At 49.4% G+C, this 22,006-nt stretch overlaps 1 protein-coding gene across 1 annotated transcript; it reads right to left on the bottom strand.

The window, feature by feature from the left end:
* Nucleotides 1–131: 131 nt before the first annotated feature.
* LOC128273399 (uncharacterized) lies at nucleotides 132–9,502 on the bottom strand. The gene is made up of 6 exons (XM_053011346.1): nucleotides 9,412–9,502; nucleotides 3,832–3,912; nucleotides 1,310–1,408; nucleotides 1,185–1,246; nucleotides 742–1,113; nucleotides 132–681 (listed from the first exon to the last, which is right to left on the bottom strand). The coding sequence occupies exons 1-6, from the start codon at nucleotides 9,500–9,502 to the stop codon at nucleotides 484–486; spliced, it is 903 nt and encodes a 300-aa protein (XP_052867306.1). The 3' UTR covers nucleotides 132–483.
* Nucleotides 9,503–22,006: the final 12,504 nt, after the last annotated feature.

Below are 22,006 nucleotides of genomic sequence, written 5' to 3'. Positions count from 1 at the left end.
CCGGAACGATTTCGGTATCGGGTTTCGTTTTACTTCCACCAAATGTGAAGAATTTTGTTAATCCGTCCTATTCTACTGTGTGACCAAACTAACAGGAAACAATCGTTTACTATTGCCTTTCATTCCCGGACTCACTCTTGCTTTATTGGTTCGTTTCCGTTCGTATGCGATCTAATAAATAAACCCTCCCCGCGTTGTTTGCTTATGGTTTTCTTATGTGCATCCGTTATTTTAAAATACATTACACTAGGTAGGTACTGCTTTCGTTATTTTTTAAACGCTGCCCCACCTAGTACACCCACAACGTTCGTCGGATAGTGCAAAGGAACGACCCGCCAGTAGTCAATAAATATCACATCCTAAACCATTAACTATATACATCGAACATTCTGCGAAGCCGTTGTTGCGTCCGGCTTCACACCCGCCCTCTATAATACATCCGCCGATCCGCAGCCGTGGACAGTGGCGGCGGTGCTGCAAAACTTAGTCCAACGACACATCGGACAGTTGAGCCGTAATTCGTTCCTTGTCCCGCTTGCTAACCGGTCGATTGGTGCGTCGCCGCACGTTTCTTCGACCACCATCGATGGTTGCCGTGGCCGTGGTGGTGCTACTGCTGCTGCTGCTGCTACTACTACTACTGACTTCATTTTCCCGGGGCGTGCTTGACAGCATCGTGGGCTTTGTAGCCGCTACTGCTACTCCGTTGGTTGTACTGAACGGGGCAGCCGGTTCAGCAACGATGATAATCTGATTGCTTGATCCAACCGTCGGTTCCGCAGCTTGAGCTTCGTTCGTGGACAAACTCTTCGCTTCACTTTCGCCTCGCATTTCACCGGGCATGGGCTTAAACGGTGTCACCGGATTGTGTAACGCCTTCAGCAGGTTGATGCGCGTCTCCAGCACTTCCGCCGGCAGCGTACCGATGGAGTCCTCGTACTCGCGCTGTTTGTTCATTTCGTACAGTTGCTGCAGCTGATTAAAGGCCCCCTCGTTCATTACCGGTGCCGGGGGCATCAGTGCGTCCCGCAGCTTATCCTTGTTGAACTGCTGCCGTTGTTTCGTTTGTTTCGACCACGCTTGAAGCCAGGACGATCCGCTTCGGGGTGGATTCTACGGAGAAAGCGGAGTTTAGTGTGCACTGTTTAGTTTGGTCTCCGCCATGGCGCCCGCGTCCGACCTACCCTTATCGAGTTTGCATAGTCCTCATTATCCACGTATCGTTTACTACTTCCGGCAGCCGCTCCTGAAACGAAGCGTTAGAAGATTGATTCGAATATAAAGTTTATCGCGCTCGCTTCACACTCACCGATCGGTCGCGTGTTAAGCTGGGGACCAAGCTCCAGCTGAACCTGAAAATCCGCATGCTCGCCAAGTCGAAAGCCAAAACCTATCCGTGAATCGGTTCCTGTGGAGAAAATGGAAAATCGTACCTTAATGGAACTCTTACTTCACTCCGGCGGAAGTGAAACTGAACCGGTTGAGCGGGTTTGGAACGGAAACTCTGACTTTGCAAAATGCAATCCCAGGATGCAGCTGTCCAACGGTGGCTCACCGTTACATGCTAACACAGAGTTACCACACAGCGCATAAGAGAGCGCTGCCACTGCTCAAGGGCAGAGACCTCCGCGGCCTCCAGGCTAATGACGCAAAGCTGCCTTCCAATTTGGTGTGCCACGAATGACGGTTTGGTGCGGTTTGTAGGCCATAGTTTCGGAGAGCTCGGAGCCACCACTCCGAGTTTAGTGGAAGGTTAATCGATGTTTTGGGTCTGCTTGGTTTTGGGTTAAGTCTACGCTCTGACATTGAAATAGTTTATTGGCCGGTGCGATGGAGAACGTTCCACGACACTCGTTTCCTAACAACCTTTTGTCAAAACGGTTGAATGTTAGATAATGTTGACGCACTGATATTAGAGCTCAAAAAGAGCCGTGAAAATAGTATTTTAAAGAGTGCAAAAGTTCAAGTTTTTGGTTTATTTTCAATTTTGTCATTCATTCTTAGTTGGCTAACGTCATCCTTAAGTTGTAAAATATTGGGGACTTTCATAATACTGAATTTTCGATTTTAAACGATAATCCTGAGGGAGGATTGAGGTCTTTCGAGCTACGTTCTCCCTTAACCCTCAACCCTCCCTTCGAGTCACCCCTTAACTTACTATAAAAATGATGGCTCTCCTATGAAATCTTTCGAAACCGATCATGGAGCTCACTCACTAGCGACGATGCATTTTAATATCTTGCATCGTCCGATTGATGGGACCGATCAACCGGGCGGTCACCGTGCAATCGAGCGTCTAATCGACGATCCCGCGAGCAAGTACCACTTTCATCGGGCAACTTTCATCGGCAAAATTATGGCCGGGCTGGGAGTGTTTTGCACAGTTTCACTTCCCCCGAGACGGGAGCAGTCCACTTAGCGTCGCCAACGATGCCATAATACACCGTTTGCCGGCAATTGCGAATTGTGGCCATTTTCTGCACGCGAATTACAGCACGGAGTAGAATCGTTTAATTTTCCATTTTCTCTGCTGCCGAGACTTATGCAATTGATGGCCCGGTGTCGCTGGCGAACCGGCCACGCTCAAACACGTGGAGATTGAAGAGAGGATTTTTCCCAGCGATCCTCTCGAAGCGCCCTTCACTGTGGTTCGGCTATTTGATGTGTATCCATTTCATTACGATGGACAAATCCCAACACGGCAAGTGCACACAATGAAAGTTATGCACCCCACTGTACTGCGCGACTCGATTGATGTTTGCCCGTGGTCCGCGCTCCGATGCGCGAAGACGGTCCGTCCGGATGTCCGAGACGGTGTGGATGCAAACAGAAAGGGAAAGTTGTCTCGCCGATCGTCGTCGAATGGCGCTGCGCGATGTTTGTCCCTCGACCACGATCGTCCATTGTGGACGGGCGCGGTTTCAAGGCAAAACCGGCAGCTCGGTTTCCGAGCCACGCGATTAGCATTTGTTGGTTTCGATGCATCGCCCGAGAGAGGGCAGGGCAATCAATTTTCCGCTGACTAGCGGTTGCCCATCTGGGTGGTTATGTTGTGGCCGGTTGTTGCGTATCGATAACGGGTTGGGTTGGCCACCTGTCCCACGCTGCTGCTCATCACAGGCTCGTTTTAAAAAATTATGTTTTCCTACGCGCTCTTTAATAGGAAAAACACCAAAACAGTCCTTGAAAGAACAACGGGCGCCATTGTGATCGATGCAAATTTATTCGCCGATGGTGAAAGTATTATACGCCGGACCAAATCTAAAATTCGGCCCCATTAATAATTTTGAACATTATGGAACTAAGCCCAAAGTGCAAGTTATGCGTCGATAGCTGTTTATGGAAACAACTTCGTCACTTTTCGCACCGTTCGAATGATTACACTTTCGGGTGTGAGCCATTCTTGAAATACCGGATTTCATATCCGGTTCGGAACCGTCAATGGTGTCACCCAAAGTCACACTCGCTGACTCATGTGGCGGTCCGAAACCACCATCGCGCCGCACGCTGACCGAAATCTCGGACGTCGGTGCAGGACCTACAAAGTTAGCCACCATAACAATCGGGAACCCGCGGGAGGATCGATTCCGAGATTATGAAACAACTGGGCCTCGGATACAACGGTTTCCGATCCTGTGATTTCCGTTCCGGCGGAAACGCCGGATCGACCGATCGGATCTCCATTAACCCTGTTTCCGCGTCGGGTTCGCCGGGAATAACATTACATAATTCGACTTCGGTAATTGATCGATCCACTCTCCGGGAAGGTTCGGCATTTGCATTCCGGACTGGATCGGGTCGGACCCCGGATCGGTGCTGGTGCGCGCTTACCTTTCTTGATCGGTGGAATGTTGGAGTAGACCAGGGAAAGTATCGATGGCAGCTCCTCCGGTACGATGAACGCATTTGTGACTGCGTGGGGGCGGCGGCGGCGGCCACATGGAATGAAAACGGGAGGACGGATAATGAATGAGTAAGTGGGCATTTTTAATAACCGAATTGTGGGTTGATTTCAGGGTACGAGGACACACACACACACGACCGCAGCGGTTGGCAAAATGGAAGGTGCGCAATAAAAACAAAACCAAAAAAATGGACACACACAACCCGGGGCTCCGGGTTTGGGGCTAAATCGCTCCACCAAATGATGCTTTCACGTCAACCCCAGGCGAGGGCAATCTGTTGAGAGCGGTGTGTGCTCCTGCTTCGGGTGCGGGAAGCTTTCCGTTGGTTGGTTGGTTGTTGTTGTGGTTGGGTTTTCTTTTGTGGCTTTGATTTTGTTTAGCCTACAAATTTTGGGTTCCGCAATGGTTACTTCCGTTTCTCTGCGGGGTTTCTTCGGGGGCCTTCGTCTGTGAAGTCATCGAGACTTCACCAACATCGGTTCATATGGTGTTAGAGCTTTGTAGGCACTACTTTATGAAGCCTTAATGAAGTCAAAAAGGGTTTATTACGTCAGCCACAGATATTTGATCTTCTTCCAGTGGTGCCATTTTACTTTAGTTAATAAAGGCTTGAATTAATTTCAAACTCTCCACTAAGAACCTATAGTAAACCAAACAAATCAAATTTGAATCCATTGGCTCCATGACTTCTGAACTTTGACTGAAGACTTCTGAAGACTTCTGAACCTTAACGAAATACAACAAATTTATTATTCAACTAGATAATGAACAGCCAAAATACCTACCGATGACAGTGAAGGCAAAGCGCTCATTCATCGAACGGAAAAGGTGATGTTGAAAAAGGTACAAAAACCTACACACAGGACTACAAGCACGGAATTACAAAATGACCCCCGACGGTGCAAATTGCTCAATAGATAGTTTGGCCTCGGACATTCGAGCCTTTTCACTCCGAAACACGCACCCGAAACATCATCATCATCGTCGCCGTCGTCGTCAACATCGCCACCATTCGTATCATCCTCTAATGATGACGTCTGGCCCATCACAGCCCAACATCCCGGCCCGCTGTTCGCTCGTTCGTTCGCTCGCTCATCGACGTCGTCGGTCGCTGTTTGGGGCGAGTGCTAAAATTGATGGTTTCAGGAGTGTATAATTCGGTTACCAAACTCATCAATTACCGCCAACATTAATAAGGCGTGAAGCTGGCAAACGGTTTTCTACTAATCATCTTGCGTGTAAATGAGATGTTCGAAGGTGGATGTGTTGGCGGGTTTAGTGCCAACACCAACGTCAGCGTCCGACAACAGCAACTGTCGCTCAATTTTCTCTGATTTTAGTTTCAAAACACCTTCGCTGCGAGCTTTTCTCCTTCCGACGGCAGCAATCGACGTTCACGGATCCGGCGGCTCATGGCTCGATCTCGCGCGTTTACGTAAGAAGCATGATCAGAAACCTGTTTGCGGTTGCCAGCCCACCGTGCGTACGGTCGCCCCTGATGGCGCACAGCGACGGCCCAACCCAAAGGACCTTCCCGCCTTGCTCGGCCGAGCAATTCGTTCAATTGTCGCACACAATCGAAAGACCTTGGCGCGGAAAACCCGTTCCCTGGGGGGCATAACGAAAGACTCCAACGGCTAGTGACAGGCGAGAAACCCCCGTGGCGGGTTCGCCACGAATTCGCACAGTACAACTACAATCTGTTCCGCCACTTCCGAAAGTGCTCCGTGCACCACTCGCAATTGTGGCACCCTACCGGCGTTGGTTGCACAATACGGCGTGTTTGAATACTGGTTTTAGTTGAAAGAGAAAACTAATCGATCGCCCACGGAAGGAGACGCGGCGCAGTGCGTTTAAGTAGTAACTAAACTTGTCTAAGAGCGCTTGACGAGGCAAGCATTTGCATTCCTCTTGTGGTGAAACGAGCCACTAACGAGCTTGTCACGGGAACCGTACGAGGTACGATGTCGCAAGATGTGCCGTTGAGAGGGTTAAGTACTTAATGCAATAGAAGGAAGCCGTTTGCGGAGATCTGCGTGGCCCCTCAGCACCTTCGACATTAACGGCAAAGTGGGTCAACATACTGCAATGCTGCTTGACCAGGCAATAAGCATAGCGGAGATTGGCTCCATCAGTATCCGTTTATGATGCTGCGTTAGCTAAATGTCACAAGAAACATTAGAGTCATTAACATGGTGATGACTTCAATTGTAAGTACACAAATACATTAAAAGTACTGCAAAAAAGACTCATAAACTTCATTCGAAAGTTCCTCTGCTCTGTGATGCAATTGCTACCATTTTTCCCGGAATACCATCGACTACCACGAAACCGAGGTGGTCGTAACGCTGCAGCGAAAGGCCACCAGGTCAAAACGCCCGGCACGGTTGTGACCTTGTGAACCAGCGGGCCGAGCCTTGTGCACGGCACCACAATGAGTTGCTGTATTTAATTTTCGTCGTCTTCGTCGTTTTTTCGCCACCGCCATTTTTCCACCCGTTTTCGCGGAGCAAACTCGGTTAAACCAGATCTCAGATCAACAGCCTGCAAAAGGATGGGTGGGAAGCAAAGAGTAAAACGGTGCTCTCCGAACGGGGTCACTTTTCGTCCGAGGTCCAGTTCGGTTTCACCGACCCGCCGGGCTGATTATAACGTTGCCGATGATGACGTTGTTGATCGCGTTTATCACGTGGCCGTCACGGGGAGGCACTGATCGCGCGTATCTTGCGACTCGCTAGTTCGGCCCTCGAGCCACCGGTGTGAACGGTGTCAATGTCATCGTGGCGGGCCGCGGGCAGAGCATGGTGTTAATGGCATTGTACCCAAAAATTTAGCCTGGCGGCTGCCCACATCGTAAAGCGTTTGCAACATAAAACCCGCTTCCCAGGCACTCGGATTTCATGCAAATGAGCTGACCAAACCCAAACACCGACGGGCACGGGACGATTATTGAATTGTGGCAATAAAGTTGCAACGGGGCGCGCAATTGAGGGAAAGAATTACAAGATGCGCGTGTTGGGTACCGTCGGGTGGCCCGATTTTTCGCTTATTATGATTCCAATTTTCCCAATGCTCACGGGGGGTACCGGTGGGTGGAAAGTGCCTGTACCCACCTACCTATCAGACAGCTATCCTGCCGCTGCTCCACGAAAGCTCCATGAGATCATTCAGCCGAACAATCACTCTTGAGACGTCTCGCACCAACATCTTCATTTGCTTTGTCTTCGAACAATTTCATCACGCAATCCGCGTCGTCACCGCAAATCGCGGGCAGCCGAAGGCACGGTGCTGGTCAATCATCTTCACGTCTTTCATGACTTTTATTTTGCATTTTCCCTCTCAAGTGGGAAACATTTTCAAAAGCAGCACTTCGGGTGTGATTACACCGATGGCTGATACTTCATTGCCGTTGCCGCTGCCGATCGCTTCGCAGCATTGTCGGCGATCATGAGATACTTCACATTGAAGCCCGTGTAGCTTTGGGACCCTTGACGTGGGCCCCTGCCCAAGTGGCAGAAATAAACCGACAAGTGATCGTCGCTCGCTCCTTAAATGACTTTTATTGTGACGGCGTTTCCAACGCACGTCAGTTCGTGAGAACTTTTCACGTCACATCAAATCGCACGCCCCGTCAGAGGGTAGTCGGTTGCATTGTGGCGTGGCACTTTATTATCGGGCACCGTGTCTGATGTGAACCTTAACTATCCATCCCATCCTCATAATGGACGTAAATGGGAATTTATTTTTCTTTACTTATGTTGCTGCAAACACCGTCAAATCCGTCATCCCTATCTGCCGATGTAATTATACGTCTTTAACAGAGTAGCGCATTAAATGGAATCAATTGGGCGAGGGTCGGATAGTCTGACGATCCACCACTATTATGCAAGGCTCGGTGCCACGCCGATCTTCATCATTCCGTTAGCTAATACCAGTCGAACGATTAATCAATCACTGATTTGTTCTCATGATTGGGGCCTAACGTAAGTTGACACGGCCATCTTTGGCCGGAGCCCGGCACCTGAGGACCCTCGTTAGCCATGAAGATGTCGGTCCACCAGCCGACCGTTGGCCATTTTGGTAGCCTCGTCTGCCTGGCTCCCCACACCGGATTGATGGCAACGGCAACCGATCAAAGGTCTCGCGACCCTCTCGAGAAAGGCCGCGATTGGGCGTCGTTTCGTGAAAGTGAAAACTGATTAGCATTGTCAAACGGTTGACGCGGCCCGAGCGAGCTTCCCGTGACGGTCCCCACGGATGGGGCTGCAGTGGGCCACGATGAAGACGCATCTTTTATGGTCGCTAATCAAATTAAACGTACCACGGTGTGCGCCGAACGGAATGTGTTGATGGATTACGGGAAGGATATAAAATGATCTCTAATTAGCTTTTAGTGCCACGAATTAAGCCGATCCCATCCAATGTCCGGCCGCAGACAGGAATGCGATTTGCGTAATGAACGCTTTTGGGATACGTTAATTCCGTTCATTAGGGAGTGGTTTGCCTTTTTCTGCACAAATGTCCGGGAGCGAGAGTTGGTCCGTTTGAAAATCTGTCACCAATTAAAGTAACCAGTTTTTTACCACCAGCCAGTACCAGCGCAACAACATCTCACCATCCTCTCGTCGGGCCATCCATCGCGGCGACGGGCGTTGCAAATTTGTGTATCAACAACCGAAAACAGCCGTACACCAAAGGCACCGCCCGCAGTTTTGGGGAGGCCATCCCGCTGTATTCCGAAGAGCCGAAGAGTTGCGCAATGTTTTATCAGATGTTGGAACACAAAAGCGGAAGCGGCTTCTTCGTTCTTTTTTTTTGCTACGCCCATCCACAATTACACCGGTTGTTTACGAAAGCTAAAAGGTTCGTAACTATCACTCATCGCCACCAGAAGAGGCGGTTGTTGTTTTGTACCGCGGCGGAAAAATGGCGTGCGCTTAATTGAGTGGCGTAAAAAATCGATCACGTTCGACATTCCCCGGAAGGCAGCCAGTGTTTATGTTTTTCCGCTCCGAAAGAAAAGCTCCATCCCGCCAGCCCGCCCGTGGATTGGCGGAAAAAGAGAAAAGCTGGAGGGCGTGCAAAGGGGTGCAGGCCAAACTGCACTTCCGGCCCACCCAGCCCGTAGTCGCCGTCACGGACCGGGACCCGTCACCGCTTCGAACGAAAGTGAAACAACACTGTAACGTGTTATTTTCCCTTTCGTTTTGCGTACTTGCGCAAGTGAATGGCACGCCAGCAAGTGCACGTGCTCGTAGCGGCAGGGTCTCGATCCACACGGCACACTCGGCTAGCAGCGGTGGCCCTGACACGTGATTCTCCCGCTGCTCGGAGCATTAAGTTATGCGTCGTAAGCCAATCGGATCGTAAAGTGTTGAGAAAGAGATATTAAAACATTCAAACGACCTACGCCCTCTCTCACGCTCCGACGGGCCGAGGCAGACCGGGTTGACCTTTTCGGGTCCGTTCACAACGTACACCAGCATGCGTCTGCAAATATACTTACATGAAACGACATCAAACGCCAACAGTAAGATCATCAGCAGCAGTGGCCGCCTCGTTCGTGTACGTAGTCCAACTAGAGTACGTGCCGCCATCATCACCGTCATCGTGAATGCTGACTGTTGATCGTTCTCTGGTGAACTTTGTGGTGCTTTGAAGGACCTACTTCTGTCGTGATGGGCCTTTATTACTCTATCGGACCAACGAATTGACAGCGACAGAGATCATTTCAGCGTCTGATGATCAATCATCTCTAGCATCTTTCGCAACACTTGCACATAACTCAAACACACACAGATCGCTGATTCTGATCCCGTCAGAGGACACAGCAGGAAAAGGGCCTGTTGCCAATGTGACGCTTTTGCACCCTGCCTGGGTTGAGACACGTTTTGGGACACCACAATTCACACCTTCGAAAAAACGACCATTTCTTCGCACGCACACACGAAAGCTCGCTGGGATTGTTGGTGAGGTTTGTTTTATTACCTTTTTCAATTAAACAGTGGCTAATATTTATTCACTTGATTTCCTTTCGTTACGCGATGCGACACAATTGAAGAAGCCACCACCGCAACCGCCGACTCTGCAGCACCCCGATTCCTCCGGCACGATCCGCGTCTCAATCGATCGTACGCGAGCGAACGACCGAAAGAGAGAGAAAGAGAAGAAAGCACACACACTGTGCGTGTGTAGTGCGAAAGAGCGAGAGAAAACACGGCGAAAAAACTTTCTCACCGCGGAATTTCGATTTTCGAGCCGCCCCTTGCGAACCAACGTCCAACGAACACGTCGACGGAGATGCACCGGGTGGCCGGGCTTGCGCCGGGTGAAACGATTTTCTTTATTGCACGATGCAATACGGTGCGGTGGCCAACGAAACGGTGACCATTTCCGCCGCAAAATCCACTCGCAGCGGCACTACAGACACACGCAAACTCCAAGCACTTCTGGACCTCCGGAGCGAAATCCGCGATGAAACCAACACGGAGCAAGGGGCCCGGGCGTCCTTCACGATCCTTTCACCAAAGGACGGTCTCTGTTGTGGTCGTAGAACGTCGGCAAAATGATCACAACACTCGCCGAGAATTTCGTAGCGCGAAAGAAAGACTCAGACAGAAGACTTCAACGGCACGGCAAGTGACGAACCGTCTCGATCGCTCGCAAACGACTGAAGACTGAACGACGATCGTTCGTGCTTTGCGCACCGCGTGCTTTCGTGGGTATGGGACGTTCGGGTGCCAGCTGCTGTCGACGAAAGAGGTGGTGCTCGATGATCGGTACCTTGCCTTGACAAGATCTGATCTTCGACGAACGAAGGTTTAAATGTTCCGTTGCACGTTGCAAGCTTTGCCAACGGGTTTCTCGAACAATCTTGGGGAAACATTGAGCAACGAAACGATCAGCATCGAAACATGCAATAAAATGAATAGAAGGCAAATCACTCTTTACCAAAGCAAATTTTATTGTCTAATCTAGTTCATCATCAGTTTATCGAACTGATTATAGTTTTTCAAATTTGTTTCAACATTCAATATTTGTTTCCATTTCTGTTTCACAATCTGCGAAACGGTTTGAGAGAGAAAATTCGCAACAACTAGAGAAATTGGCACCGTTCTTATACTCAACTTTCGTGTAACCCATTGTTGTACGTGCTACTTGCGTTGTTTCTACGTTTGCGGCGAGATTGCATTTCATGCAACATGCTCAGTGAGGTCGGCACCCCCAGTATTTCCCATAAGTCTGTGTTTATTTTGTGCCGCCAATCGAAAGTTGGAGTTATTTCAAGTTCTAGCAACAACCCTGAACTGCTTTGCTCCTCCGGCTCATCACCTTCTGTGCTGTTTGTAGAGTGTATGGAAGTTAGTTCTGGTTCAACTATCGGTTCGTCTTCCTGCATTCTAGACGTGCTGTTCATAGAGTCTATGCCACTAAGTTCTGGTTCAAATAATGTCTCAGCTTCCTGCAGAGTAGACGTTCTGATCATACAGTCTGTCCCACTTGGTTCTGATTTAACTATCGTTTCATCTTCTTCCATTGTAGACGGGCTGTTCATAGAGCAAGTGCCACTTAATTCTGGTTCAGCTATCGTTTCATCTTCCTGCAGATTTGTCGGGCTGTTCATAGAGTCTATGCCGGGTGGAACGAAAGAGAGCAAGTTTTACATACCATCAATGACCGTGTGAGGGCAATACCTACCATATGTGCCTTCAAGCTAAACACGGTGCGATACGTTTTGCTGCACAGATTACAGCAAAACGGTCTCTGAGTGTGAGTCGCATTGTGATGAGCGAGCAAGCTTCTGGTTCTAAACTTCGCCTGGCAGTACATGCAAGCGTACAATCCTTTGCGAACGTGAATTTTCATGTGGCTATTCAACGATTTGCACTGTTCCGCACAAATCGGGCACATGTGCTTAAAGATCTTGTTCGGTTCGTCTACCAATATCAGTTTTTTCGAATCCGAAATGCCCGCCGGGTCTTCAACCTGCGTTTCGCGTGCCGGCACATCCGAATCTTGCATTGGTTCGCAAGAATCGTTTGGTGCCGGTGCCAAATCTGGAACATATTCGGACGATTCAACTGTAACCTGCCGTTCCACAAAAGACGGGATAAGGTCGCTAGGATCATGTTCAAAGTTTTCCTCCCAAGCGTCAGTGTCGTTCAAGTCCTTCGAATCGTATACGATTCCCAGCAAAGGATCGTACTCTTCTATTATAACCGGCGGGTCCAGATCCTGCAACAGTAAGTCCCTAATCTGAGGCTCAAATTGATCATCGTACATATCGATCCGTTCGCGACATTCATCGCAGACCGGAGTGATGATACCAAAAACCGGCTTTGCGCGGACGTTGGTCATTGCAAGTATCCGGTCCAACATCCGGCGATCGTCGGCATCACAGACGACCGACCCCATTCTGGTACCTTCCACCTCGCAGATTTTGCACTTTTTCAACGGCGGCGGATCGAAACTGGAAAACGAAAGAAAGGTTACACATTGGCAACACGTCGGGATCGTAGGACTTCTTACTCCGAACACAGCGTAAAATATGGATTCGCCATTGCGGGCATCTCGTTTGTGTTTTTCACCGAATGCTAGCTCAAAGAACACACACTGTTGTTTAATTCTTCATCGAGAACTGCGTATTACTTAATCTATTTATTATGTGGCACTTGATAAATTTGCTCGCGCGAGAATGTTTACAAATGCCGTGCATACAAATGTGTAATGCCAAAGTGCCAGTGCCCTCTGGTGGTAACAAAACGACCGAACAATGAACTAGGGCCACACGAAGCGTAAAACCTAGCGTAAAAGCAATGTATAATGCCAAATTGTTTACGCTTCGTGTGGCAGGCATAATATAAAAAAATTTAAACCAAAATATTAAACGTGTTTACATTCGTGTTTTTGGCCCGAGAAAACAGAAATCAAAGTGGTAAGTTGATTTCTGAATAATTTTTTCTGGTTTTTCTGGATTTTGTTGATTTACCAGCAAAGAACTTACAGCATAAGAACTTACATTATCCTCTGTTTGTAAGCAATTATTCTCACGTTTAACTTTTGGAAATTGGACAGATATTGATGCTCTTTTGCTTAGATTTTCTACATCTGCGTCGGTGGTCGACAACGACCAAAATTGGTGCAATTACGCTGCGATTGCAATGCGATGCGATTGCACAGATCGAAGTAGCAGTCAAATCGTTGCGTGTGGACCGGCCTTTCGCAAGGAACGAGAGAGAATAGAGAAATACAGAGAGAAAACCAGAGAGAAAAAGAAAAAAACAGAAAAGTGAGCTTCAGGAACGCAAAGTCAGTTAGTTCAAGCTGTCAGAAAATACAGATCCAATTGTTTTTTCAGAGAAATGTCAAAAATTCAGCGCGTGCGGTTGTGTTTTGTGTTTCGTTTGGTCTCCCATTGCTTATTTGCTTATTTGGTAATATTTTGATACAGTATAGGTATAGTTTCTAAAGTTGGCCTCACGAGTAGGCTCCAAAGTTTCCAGAAGGTTGTGAAGAACGGCGTGTAGAACCGACCCGCGTAAGCATTTCGATACACCAACGTAGGTTCCAGCGATTCCCGGGCCATCGGCTAAAGTTCTACGGTGCATGTTCTTCCAGACGCTACGCGTATCCCAAGTTGGCCTTTTTCAGTTTTCACCCGTTAACGTGTGCGGCGAGTGCGGTGCTAATCGATGGCAAAATCGGTACAGAAATAGTGCGCTTCCAATCAACCACCGTCGGTGTGGCGGGTGCACGTGAGCCACCGAATCATAGATCCTGCCAGTGCGAGTTCGCCGTGGCCTGTTGTTTGTGGTGTTGGTTTCTGTTGGTGCTCGAGTAGGCTGTTCGTCCTTTGCTGGGCTTCCGACGGGTTTCTATTTTCTTGCGCCTTTCTGTGCTGCGGTGAGCATGATTATTTAGTCAGTGTGTGTCGTGAAAAAGGAAAGAAAGCGCCAGCCAAAGAAAAGAATATCAAGTATCAGAGAATTGTTATTCCGTGGTGGTGGTGCCTCTTTTGCGTGTCACTGGTATGTTTTTATGTTCTGACGAAACAAAGAATGGAAATGAAAAATAAGTGAGAACTCTTTTCGTTAAAGTGCGCGGGTAAAGCCTCTGTTATTTAGTTTAGTTTCGATTTAATTTGATTGAAAACTTCATGTTAACTTGACGGTGCTGTCGTTCGCCTGCCAAGAGAATTAAATTACTTCTGAAGTGCAAACACAACGTTACACAAAGTTTCAAGTGGCGAGCCTTCGTCGATTGTGTATTTCCAACGGCTGCCCTGTCCTGTAGAGGTGTGCGTGAAGAAGCAACGCTTCCTTCAGGCTTCAAATCACTCCAGAAGACACACACACAGGTTGGGCTCTTCTTAACACTGGAAAGGACTAATTACCTTCTCGGCCAAGAGGATCATCAAACAATCGACCTAAAGATGGTGAACATCCTCATCGAGGACTGAGGAGCGCGTGGAAGAGCTTGAAAAGGTCCACCCGTTGGAACTCGTCTCGGAAGTCAGGTAGGTGAAGCGACCACGGTATTGGAGTCGGTACATCTTTACCTTTCTGGAAGTCTTGGAAGGTCAGAAATTAGCCGTAAGCTGCGGTTCGCAAGCGGCGTGAATTTGGGTTCTTTACGCCGCGTTGGCCCCTGGGTCTAATTTCTTATTTCTTTTCAGTGAAAAATTGACTCAGAGAAGAGGACACTAATCGTGATTCTGGGTTGCGTGCAGCGATAAATCGGAAAGCCCCTTTACGTTAGAGCAAGATTATAGCATTCAAAGGTCATTCGATCGCTAAATCCACACCATGGCCCAATGCCGGCTTATCACTGCGCGCTAAAGTGCCTCCGAGGCACGCGTAATCATTTATCCCCAATCCCTGGCCCCGGTCATATCAGGTGGAGATATTTCCTGTTTCTGTTCGGAACTCGGAACACAGAACCGAATGGAAAAAGATGGTCGAGGATCAATCGGTTTGGTTGGCCGATTGTTATCGGAACCGCATCGGGTCACGGGAATCGGGATCCCTCGGTAGGCATACCGGCATGTTCCCTCGGCAAACGCGATCCGGTAGAACCAGTTATTCCGGTCCGCGACTCCGATCCTGATAGTGCGCAACCAGTAATCTTTGGATAAAAAATATTCAAATGCCGCTGACAAACCGAAGGCATTTTTGCTCCTTTAACCACCTTGCCGCCACCCATTGGCGTTCGGTAATCTTTTCCCCAGGCACCAACCTTCTAAGTTCTCAACAACAGGTTTTGCATCATGTTTCCCACCCGTGTGGCTTGGGGTTTTTAATTTTAAAACACGCAATTCACGCCACGAACTCGAACGGAGTGTTAACGGAGCTCACCGTGCATTTCTTATCTGCCAAGCAAACCACAAAACCAATTGTTTGCCCTCTTCCGGCAACGATTGTGCAGCGGCAAGAGCTGGGAATGAGATTCATTAAAATCGTCGTCCCGTTGGTCCACAGCTTCGAGCTGCGGATCGATAAGGAAAGCCGGGCCGCGGGACCGTTCTTAAAGACTAATGAAAAGAGGAAATCGTTCTCCGCGACGATTGTGCCGGAAACAGAGACCGGTTTTTATTTATCCATCTCTCGTAAGTTAGAAGTGAACCTCATGAAATATTGATTATTTGCAAAACATACGAAATCCGCGCCCGAAGTAGCGTTAAATCGAATTTTATACATCCGCTTCATTCAATTAAGGTACGTAATTACCGTGAGATAATCTCTCTCGCGCGATCCCGCCATAGCGGGCCGTCCTCGGGAGGGTACCGTCTCTTTTCCGTTTTTGGCCACTCACTACTGCGCACGGCAGCAGCGGTACTTGCGGGATTTGGTTTTTTTTTCTTCTGCTGCCGCAACGTGTCCGATGCTCTCCTCGTCGGACACACAACGGTTTTATGTCGCTGTCCATCGCCGCCCGGGTTGGACGAGGACGGGTTTTGCTGAGCGCTACAACTGGCAAACATGACACAGAAGTCATTACTCTTCGATCGAAACGAAGCGAAGGTCTCCATCGGCGACCCTCAGCTCGGCCTGGCCCGGCCCGGGTGTGTGTGGATGCTGGGAGGGACGGGCCCCGCACAGCAATGGTACAGCTCGGAAGGACAACTTTCCACAGATGGCGAACCGCAATCAAGATCGTATGCATTTCTTTTCACGGCTGCATCCAGCAGCTGTTGCGAAAAACTGCATTGCGATGCGAAACGCACGGGGCACTCCAATACGCGCCATCCGTTGTAAACAGCACCAGCCCCAGTGTTGACATTGCCCGAAAACATTCCTGCGTGCGACTAGAAGCCGGGCTCCTAGCTGGGTCCATTCCACGGCAGCGAATCACAGTTTAACAAGATTCCCTTTGGGGCTGGTAATTTTGAGGGCCTCCCGCGGGGCGCTAATTTGATTCCAAAAATCTTGCCGCCTCAGTCGCGAATATGCGGCCAAAGTTACTTACTCCGTTGTCAGCACTTTCGCGTGTCAGTCAAACTCCGGTGGTATTAAATAAACACATTTTCGCCCTTTTCGACGCCGCGGGCACAGCGTTAGCCGTGATGATAAAATTATGGGCCCAAAAATAAAGTCACACCACGCGCTCTACTGATTGCGAGTCCCTGGGCTTCACTCAAATTGAAGTGAATAGAATTGAACTTACTTTTCACAATATTTTGTTATTAAATTCAAAAGAAGCTCAAAAATCAAATGCTTTCTCTGGCTGCGTGTTGTCGTTCGTAGCTTATCAATAGAATGTGTCACAAGGTTGGTAATCGAACGCGGTGGCAACCTTCGTCAAACTCAACGACTCCCTGACCTTCGGGAGGCACAGAACGTTGGCGTTGAAGGGGCGGCGGTTCCTCTGGTGAAGGTGGGTTAGTTCTGTATTTAGTCACCTCCGATTTAGTGGCTTGAAAAGCCTTGTTTGCAGCCACACACGGTACACGACGGTGGTCATCTGGTGTTATCGGTCCGCGATTACTTAACCTCACAATCAATTCTGCGAAGCAAGCGAGAGAGAGAAGGGTCAACGAATCCACTTCGCGTTGGCCTCTTGGACTCCTAAGACGAGGCGGTTTCCGATGCGTATTCCGAACTGCACTCAGACGCTATCGCGCACTCGGTCCTCAGAAGTTGGCCAGCTTCTCGGGAGTTGATTCCGTTGATGTCGTTCGGCCGTGACGTGACGTGTGTTGTGTTGATAACTGTGTTTGTCTCTAGACCTACACCGACCAGACGAAAGCACTGATAAGTTGGTGGTGGGCCTTCACTTATATTGTCTTCTATTTTATGAAATGTGCTCCATTCGCGGTCGCACTTGAAGTGACCATCGCTCGGTTGGCGATGTTTTGGCTTACAGTTCAGTGTCTTTTAATTCGATTGTTGCTTAATTAGGGTGAGACGTGACAGGAACTAAATCCTGCAATCGGGTCGTTTAATCAACAGTTTCTACTGACTACTGGTGTGGTCCAAAATATGTTCTCCATTTTCTGCACCGTTTAAAACGTAATTGCGCCCATGATAAACTACTCCGCATGGCGAATGGGGGGATGCCCCTTGGATGGAGCATAAAGTTCGCCGCGCGGCCCGGGAGCATAATCAATTCCTGATGAACTCGTTACAAATCTCCATTACACAATCCTCCCGGACCCGGGTGCTGGAATTGTTGGCCTACATCCAAGCCAGGACTAACTTTGCCCCACACACACACACCGAGTGTCCTGTGGGGGGTTCCTATCGTGTGGTTGGTGTTATGAGAAATTTGCGCACCACGTCGTTGCTGCTGCAGAGCCTCACACCTGCCAGACCCGGAACGACATACGAAAGCTTTCCAACTTGTCTTGCCCGCCGACACCAAATTTCTCGGGAACCATAAATAGGAGGAACATAAATTGTCATTAAAACTTCATTTTTACTCTGCACACCGGGTAGAGCATGCCCCGTTATGCTGCGCCAGCATCATCATCCCAGAGTTGGACCCGGAGTATCTGCAGCCGATTGATTGGCAGGCGGCTTTATGATGGTGCACAGTTGCGGCCCCCCTTCCGTCGATCGGAAGCTAATTCTTACCGGTGCCGACCCCGGGATCACCCCTGCGGCCGCAGGGTTTAATTTGTGGAAGAAAATGTCCCGATGAGGGCGCACGCGACATAAACTTTCGCTCCATTGGGTTTTCGGTTTGTGACGCACGACACAAGAGTCCTCCAAAAAAGGGCAGAGATAAACTTTTACCACCGTAAAAGGGCAGCCGTGCTGTGCCTCCCTGCTGATGATGATGGGCCATGTGGCCAACAAATAAACAGTTGCACACGTCCGTCCGTCCGTCCGGATGACGGTGGAGTGCAATTGGTGAAAAAAGCGGTGTTTGTTCCACGGTTGTCGCGGGCGTTAAACTCCCCCGGGAAAGACCAGTTCCCGTACGTTATGGATCGCGTTTTTTTTGTGGTCATATGCTTTTTTTTGCCTGCCCACCGGTAGTGATGCCAAGGACAGTAATGGCGTTTGAAGGGAAACTGTTCCACTTCCAAAGCCTCACAAAACGGCGAACGAGATGATGAGCTGGCAAACAGTGTAACCAGCAGCGTCAGCGGTACGGTATCGTTCACCCTTCCGGGGGGTGTTTGTGGCCCTTGTGTTTGTGGAGTGTGTCTGTCTGTACGATAAGAGGTGCGAGAAACGCTTGCACTTCTGATGACACCGTGGCCCTGCGTGTGTAATTGAGACAACGACACGTGCCAATTATCATCGACCGATAGTGGTAGTGCGCCACCGCCAGCCGGGCTGAAAGTTTGAGCCATTTTCTTATCAATCTACGCATGAATTTGGCCCCCAAAAAACGTTGCCTTATCGCCACCACTGGGCAATAGTTTGCCTGGTGGCGCCATTTTTTAATCTATTTTACGGGTCTCATAGTACGGGTCAGGTTTCAGGAGATCGCCTTTTCCACACAAAACTCTACACAGAGAGGAGGATCGGTCTATCGCTGGCCGAGACAGAGGCCGATGATGAGTAATCGCTCGAACGATGCTCGCCATCCATAACCGCGACGTGTCTTAATGACCGCGAAAAAATTCCCATTCGCGCGTCACTGAACTGGCCACACGGCGCACACACACGCGTTCGTCTTTCTTGCGCTTTGTGGGCCTCCTTTGTACACCGGTTTACCGGTCCCGGAAACACCGATGGAAAGCAGCCCCCTTTCCATGACTAATGGACGTGTTTCATGGATCTGGAACAGAGGGAGGAACACCACAAAGAATTCTGGACCGAAGATTGCATCTTCTGTCTGGATTGTCGTCTGGGGCGATTACAGGATTACATTCCGACCAACAGAACAAAGGTTTTCAAAGATGTGGCAAACCTACTAGGGTGGCCAGTGCTGGTTTACGCTGACGTAGAACAGTTCTAGGTCACACCACCGGGCTGGGCTCCTGGCCCTGGTTGGTCGTTCGCAAAAAGTCAAGGACAGACCGGGGCCGGTCTCGAGACCGGCGGCCAGCGATAAAACACCCGGTCGTTCTTGGCGCGGTCCACGGTGCGAGAGTTCCGCGCGTGATGTTACGACTCTACACACACCACGCTCCGTGACCAATGGTTCCCGCGGGGGCTTGTTCGGGTCGAGGACGGTGAAGGCAGCGGCGGAACTTCACGCTTGATGGAGCATGTTTGTTTTGGGCCAACTGGCGTGTCGTTGAATTTTTGTTCTCCACTTGCCGAAGCCCCGTTACGCGACAATGTACCTTTGGTTGGCATGGGGCAGAGGGTTTAGTCATACGGCGGTGCTGGTGTCCCCTAAAACTATTCCGTAACTACGCGAAGGGGCGCACAACACAACACACAACCGGCGGCGGCGGTTTCCAGGCACGCGCAGGCTATTGGCCTTGAGAGCAGGAGGAAAATCGCTGACCGCCGGGAGAGAGAGCGATGCACATCGTGTGATGGTGTGTTCTTAGCGCAGCGCCAATGCACGAGAGAAGGGCTAGGTTAGTGGGTCACACAGAGCCGGGGACCGGTCGTCGAGGTGAGACTAGATAGGTTCCACCGGAAGGTTCCCCGGAGCGGGCTGAAACTCGATACGCGAGAAGATTCTCTGCGCGGTCCTGCTGCCAGCCTGCTGGATATGGACCGACAGAAACTGTGCCAAAGAAGAAGTGTGACAATCACCTGAAGATATCCAACGGCGGAGTAAACGGTTGACCTGTTCCGTAGGCTATTTTTGCTTCACCCTCTCTAGAAGGGGTACCCCAAACGGCCTTCTTGGCTAGGCTTAGCCGGGGTTGGAGTCGTGTCGTACGTAGGTTTCCCTTCCCTGCACAGAGATAACCCTGGCCTGAGTCCGAACGGGGCCTCTGGTCAAACGATGGTGTGGCTCCCATGTTTAACCGTTAACCAGCAGCAACACCAACGGAGATGGCAATCGTTTCTGCAAGGTATTAATATTTAAAAGCCCCATTCTACATCCGCTATTGCGGCCATTTTGTGTTGCTTTAATTTAACCACGAAATTCAAACGCTTTGCAGCAATAAACGGGGCTTGTTGGTCTGGTTGTGAATGCTACTAATTAAGTAAATTAATCAACTAAGGGAACCGGCGACCGGGAAGCTCCCCACTAGAACCCACCCAAATGAAGCGATTCGATTGAATTACTACTTCCTACAGGGTCTCCCAATGTTATTAGTTAATTATTTAACGGCACGGCAACCGATCGATAACGTTACAGTGCACCCGAACTAAGGTTCTAAGCCGCATGGTTTCCGGTAGGTTCGATGTCCTCCGATGTGGTACCGGACGGTCTCAAACGGTCTCATAAACTAGCTTCGCCAAGGGACACGACAGCCTTTGAGGGCAGCGAAGCTCTAGACCAATGGGCCTCATTCCGATTCGAGTTCATCAATATTAATTACTGTCTGTGCCAAGCCCCCCAGACACGGTCCCGGTGTCCGGTTCTGCAAGACGTTACGGCCCACGAAGTCGCCGCCGATTATTTGCTAGCGAAAGTGTGACTCAAACAAGGGACTGGCCCTAGAGGTTGATGTGTAATAAATCACAAAATTTGCGTGGAATTGCTAACCGTCAATGTTATCGCGAATAAAAGTGCAATTTTGCAAATAGCAACCGTCGGAAGTACGGGGACAGCGGCGGGACACATACACACGCGCGTGGACCGTTGCGTTTCCTCCATCGATAAACGGCTATTGGTTATTACCTCTTTCTCTCGGGCTCTATTGATCGCCACGAACCGTAATGTTGTGCCGTAGGTCCGTGACAGGGTTTTGCACATGATCGAGAGAGAAAACAGTACCAACACAATCGCAACGCACGCGAGCAAACTTCTAAGCCCCTTCGAATGACGCAGCACCGGCGGCAGAGACGGCGCGAAAGACGTCACGTCGTCACACGTCTGACGTGATTCTGTTGACAAGCTCCTCGCGCTTTTATTGCTGATAAATGAAATTTGAAATCCATCGATATGCTGGCCTGTAACGGGTTTTGCACACCAATGGGTGGCCCACTGGTGCCCACCACACGACCACACTAGGAGAGTCGATGCTTATCGATGCTTTTTCGCAGAACCTTACGAAGGCGCGCTCTAGTCTCCAACTGGTTGATGGCCGCACGACACGATAAGTGCGTGTGCCGCCGCGCTGCTACGTGTCCGCGATGGGATTTCGTGCGTGCCTGCTGGCGGCCAACGGATTCGGATGGAGGCAAGATTGCTGTGGATCATTGTTTTGTATCTAATGTCTTTAGATTCATCCTTTGATTGTAAAGCAATTCATTCTGGGATTCGAAGATGGCAAGAGATTTGTGTCGTTTTATTGAAGTTTTATTTGTATCTTATTCCATTTACAATTTTAGTAAAGTTTTAATTTTGGTTTCATGAATTCTGACTGTCTTACCTTATCGGGAGTTTATATAAAATTGTTCTTTTGAGTAACAAATTCTTGATAATTTATAATAATAGCCTTCCATATTCTCTCTTTTCTCCGTAGGTAATTATGCACTTCGATGTTGGACTGGCCAGAATTAGTGAGTCTAGTTGATATCCGGAAGTGTAACCTAAAACACTACCAACCCAACGACCACCACCCGATTCCG

This window comes from Anopheles cruzii, chromosome 3, assembly GCF_943734635.1.
Source record: "Anopheles cruzii chromosome 3, idAnoCruzAS_RS32_06, whole genome shotgun sequence".
Classification (NCBI taxonomy): domain Eukaryota; kingdom Metazoa; phylum Arthropoda; class Insecta; order Diptera; family Culicidae; genus Anopheles; species Anopheles cruzii.
The sequence above is the reverse complement of the archived record's forward strand: the minus strand, read 5'-3'. Positions and strand labels throughout refer to the sequence as shown.